At 25.4% G+C, this 5,219-nt stretch overlaps 1 protein-coding gene across 1 annotated transcript; it reads right to left on the bottom strand.

Moving 5' to 3' along the window:
* Window positions 1-644: 644 nt before the first annotated feature.
* LOC135924736 (EP300-interacting inhibitor of differentiation 3-like) lies at window positions 645-2,462 on the bottom strand. The gene is made up of 5 exons (XM_065459842.1): window positions 2,335-2,462; window positions 2,229-2,297; window positions 2,047-2,186; window positions 1,909-2,003; window positions 645-1,862 (listed from the first exon to the last, which is right to left on the bottom strand). Exons 1-5 carry the CDS (start codon window positions 2,411-2,413, stop codon window positions 1,250-1,252), a joined length of 996 nt encoding a protein of 331 aa, XP_065315914.1. The 5' UTR covers window positions 2,414-2,462; the 3' UTR covers window positions 645-1,249.
* Window positions 2,463-5,219: the final 2,757 nt, after the last annotated feature.

Below are 5,219 nucleotides of genomic sequence, written 5' to 3'. Positions count from 1 at the left end.
GTGTATATAAAATGCAATTTATAAATAAAAATCGAATAATTTAGTTTTGTTGTTAATTCTTAAAAATAAATACTGACAATTGTCATGTTATCAATTAAATAAATTCTTCATTAATTTTTAAAAAATTTAATTCTAATAACTGAAAGTTTAAGGATTGATAGTAAAATATTTTGACTTTTTATATCTTTCTTTTGCATATGATTCAAAATCATCTTCGAGGTCGGGATAATTATAATTGTAAATACAATCAAAATCAAGTTCCTTAATCACATTCCAAGTGTATACAAGATGTTTTCTAGACCTTATATTAATATTTGAATCGATGATAACAGCTATTTTATAAGATCTGAATGCATGTAAATATGCATATTTTTTAACAATTGTTATACTCTATATTTTTTATAATTATAAATTATTAGTAATATAATATGTAGTATATTGTATGACAGTTTTAAAGATAAAATTACAATAAATAATAGTGCGCACAAATTGAGCTATTGTGTTTTAATTTAGAAAAAACAAAAAAGTAATACATCTCGTTTAAATTGAGGCAGGATTTTATTTTTTTAAAAAAAGAAATGTTAATTTGGAACAAAAAAATTATGCCTTTTCTTTTGTAAAAAAATATTACTGGCAGGAATGAATAATTTTTACAAAATTGTATCTTGGATTGGGCAATAAAATATTACAGATTAGGCCAAAAACCCAATCCAAAATTTTTATATATATTTTATAACTTTTTGCCCATGATTCATTATGTGGTGATTTTCTCTTTTTATTTATTAGTTACTTTTATTATTCATGGTTAAATTCTTTTTAAATATTTACCAGTTGTATACCATATTTTTTGTGATTATTCATGAAAAAAACAATTGAGGAATGCAACTAATAGATCATCAAAATAAATGTTTTGAGCTATCTCTTCGATTATATCAAGTTAATCCTAGACCATGGCTCATAAAATTCTGTTTTAAGCTATATAAAATGAAGTAAGCAGTCTAATAGATAATCCCCCTAAATTTTCTAATTGAAATTCTCAAAGAGATAGTTTTATCTGTGCCTATATCTCTCTCAAATTTTATTTCTTTAATGTATTTTATATTTATTTTTAATTGTGTATATATATTATATAAAATTTCTTTTTTAGTGTTCATCAATTATCAAAAAATAATTTCTTGATTGAGTATTGTATTTCTTTTATCTGTACAAGAAAATTTATAATTAAAATGATCTGATCAATGTTATTATTTTAATTAATGGGCTTAACAACACGCTTTAAAAGTGTCCATTGGTTTTTTGTTAATTCCAAACAAGTAAAAAGAAATTGATTATTTTCAGGTAAATCATCAGCTAAGTCAACTTGAATCTCTTCATTAGACTGTAAAAGTTTTAGTCTAGGTTGATATGTACCCACAAGTCTATCAATTCCCTCCTCTTCAGATGTATCATGTGTATCATTAACCTTATCATTTTTGTTGATTAAAAGAGTGACATGTCCATCCTTCAATAAAAAAGATATGTGGAAAATATTTAGAATTGTTTTTTCAAAAGAGATTGTGTTCACAACTAGAGGCCAAAAGGGCACAGTGTTATCTTGGTCCACATTTTTGTACAGAATTTTATAAATTTTTTCAACTTCATTATTTGTAGTCGTGTCATTTGGATTATTAGAATTAAAGATTTGTGATTGATTTATTTTAGTTGCTCGCCTCAGAGAATTTTCATTTTTATTCCGGTCTTCTTTATAATTTATTCTTGTTGTGTTTTTATCAGATTTTAAATCTTGTTTTGAACCTGATGTTGTGGATTGATTTGTTATCAGATTCTGATTTTCAGTGAAAGTTTGAAGATTAGTCCCATACCTTTTAAATTCATGATTAATGCTTAATAAATAACATTATTTCTTACATAAAATTAAAAGGTTCAGTTAAGTTAAAGTGAATATGGCCACTTAAATTATTCCAAAATTGTTGATTGATTTCAGAACAATTTATAGTTTTTTTCTTTAATTAATCATATAATAATTTAACATAAATGCTAGTATACCAATTTTTTAGCCCATTTATCTGGGTCATATTTGGGATATAAATCTTCACAAATTGGATTATCTTCAACATATTTTTCAAATGTTTTAGCAAGTGATGCCAAGAGTTGGGCATCAAGTTTCAATGTGACAATATCCTTTACTAATAGAAATATATAATTTTAGAATATCATAAAGAAATTACCTTGAGAATAAATAGCTTGAGTTTTATCTAATAAATTAGATAGATCCTTCAGAGTAGTACCTTGATTTTCTAAAGCAAAATTGGCCTATAAACATTTAATTAATACCTTCTAAAAAAGTTAGACCATCTATATAATGATCTGCAACACTGTGATTGTCATTAATATCTAGATTATTATTTTCCATTTCGGATTCAAATTTTTTTTAAAAAATATAATGAATTTATGCTAATTTCCGTCAGATTTGACAGATGTAATAATATTGTTTGGCATGAATATGAGTTTACTTAGAATGTCTAACCCTTTTCAATGAGAGCATAAAGTGATCCAGAGATTGTTTTATTTGGAAAATAATGTCGTGTGCAATTTGGTAGATGTTTAGCAATATCATTGTATTATAATAGTCTATAATAAAAGTATCAATTTTTACAGCAATACATTTTGCTCTATTTTATCTAAAAATTTAATAGATAATCCTCCAATAAATTTATCTTACCCCTAGTCTACTCCCCTTAAAGGCCTACCACCCTCAATAAAAATTGGATGTAAACTATTCCCACCCCTACAACTCATGTAGACACTGGTTTCTACACTGTCTCAATTGATAATAGTTTTTGTAGTAAAGGAGTAATTTATTGTAATATTCTATTTACATATTATGTGTTATATTCGTCATTAAGATATGATTATATATATTTACGTTTCATATAATAGGTGTTGGTTAACTTCTTAATAGATTATTGACATCACTTATCTTTTCATGATTTTTTTGTATTACGATTGATAAATAAAACATGAATTGTGATTGAATTAATAAAGTGAATAAAATGTAAATGATGACTAAATTACCAAAGTGTAAATGATATCTAAATTACTAAAATGTTAAATGATGACTAAAATACTAAAGTTTTCTACACAAGGCAACAGTGTCTACATGGCCAGGGTGGGTAGGAGACAAATGTCTCCAAAATGCATTGGCATTTTGGTGGGTAGATATTTTTTGAGGGGGTAGACATTAATTTTTGGTGGCATTGATTTTTGGTAGGTAGTTTTTGACTTGAATTATACTTTTTAAATTCAATAATTGAGATATGATGTTTATTGTTGATTTTATTCTGACAAATATCAATTAAAAAGAAACAAATAATAAGAAACTATAAATTTTTTTCTATTTAAATTTTAAGCCTTTTTATTATTTTTTTACCATAATATTTTACAATTTCACACGTAAAATATTAATATTATTCTTATTTGCTAATTTCCTAAAAGTATAGAGGTTAACATGCACATATGTTTAATTTTAATATAAATTTCAATAAGAATATAATAAATCCTTTCCAATTATTTATTTAATAATTAGCAAACATTCAATATTGAAGATTCCCAGATTATATTTTCTTCTTTAATTAATATCAATAGAGTTACTCAAACAGCTTATATTTTTAGGGGGGGTATGGGGTAGATTTTGTAAAGGGGGGGGGGGTTGCCTCCATTAAATTTTCTGCCATGTAGACGCTGCAAGGCAATATAGTGTTTAGCAACTCACATTGAGTCATGCAATTATAATATAATGCTGTGCAACCATTTTTTTAATCTCTATCATTCATTCAATCTTTTTTCTTCATTATTCAAGAAATCTAAATAATATTAATTTAAAAGTGAATTTCATGAAATTTACTTTGTTAAGCTACAACTTCTTCATTATCCAATATACCTTTATATGGATTGTTGCTACCAACAATCAGACTTGCCATAGCATCCTCATCAGATTCCACGCGAATATCTAATTTTATCCTTAATTATAATATAAAGTTATTAGTATAATTGTTCCTATCTCCTTAATCTCACATATAGATTCTTTTATTTATAAATAAAATAACTTTTATATAAATTAATCTATTTTCTTTACTTTTTTGCTTACATTATTTATAACTCTCGCGTTCATAATAAATCTTCTTTCTTCATCATCCAAAAAAGCTAAATAAAATTAGTAAATTAATTTGAAAGAGTATTCCATTTGTTCTTTGTTGAACTATAACTTCTGCATTATCCATATCCAATATACTTTTATATGGATTGTTGCTATAAATAATCAGAGTTGCTATAGCATCCTCAGTAGATCCTTGTCTATAATGAATTTTAACTTAATTTTATCAAAAAATTATTACCATCATTGTCCATATCTTCAGATTCAATCTAACATATAGGTCCCATTATTTTACAAATATAATATCTTATATATAAATTAATTTACCCACCTTCTTTCACTTTTGCTTTCATCAGTTATATTTCTCAAAACTAGAGTTAATCTTCTTTTATTATCAAAAGTTAGTTTGAAATTGAAAGACTGTATTTTAAATATACTTTGTTGGACTTAACGTCTCCTAACAGAATATTCACTGGATACAAACCTTCCTCAAAAATTAAAACCTACCCCCCCCCCCCTTCGCCCTTCTCAAAAAACAATTTGGAAGCGATATTTTTACATTATTTTTAATTATAATGGTCCCTTCATAAATTTTAAAAAGAATAATTTAAATTATTATGCTCTACTGACAACTATCAAAACATTGTGAACATAAAATAGTTATTTTTTTAGAACATGAATTCAATTAAAAAATTACATTTACAATGAATGTATTATTATAGTATATTGTTTGGCATGATTATGAGTTTACTGATAGAATCTCAAACCCTTTTAAATAACTTTTAGAAGGGTAGCAGAAACTGATTCAGAATTTTTTTATTTGGAAAATAATGTCTATGATTGTGTGCAATATATAGATTTGGTCGATGTTTAGCAATATCATTGTATTATATTTGGTCTATAATAAAACTATTAATTTTTACAGCTATATATTTTACTCCATTTTCTCTACAAAAATTTAAGAGATGACCCTTCATAAATTTATCCTACCCCTAGTCTACCCCATTTAAATGCTTCCCCTTACCCCCTCATAAAATACTTAATGCAATCTATTCCTACCACTATC

This window comes from Gordionus sp. m RMFG-2023, chromosome 2 (genome assembly GCF_954871325.1).
Source record: "Gordionus sp. m RMFG-2023 chromosome 2, tfGorSpeb1-WG-v2, whole genome shotgun sequence".
NCBI classification, from domain to species: domain Eukaryota; kingdom Metazoa; phylum Nematomorpha; class Gordioida; order Chordodea; family Parachordodidae; genus Gordionus; species Gordionus sp. m RMFG-2023.
The sequence above is the reverse complement of the archived record's forward strand: the minus strand, read 5'-3'. Positions and strand labels throughout refer to the sequence as shown.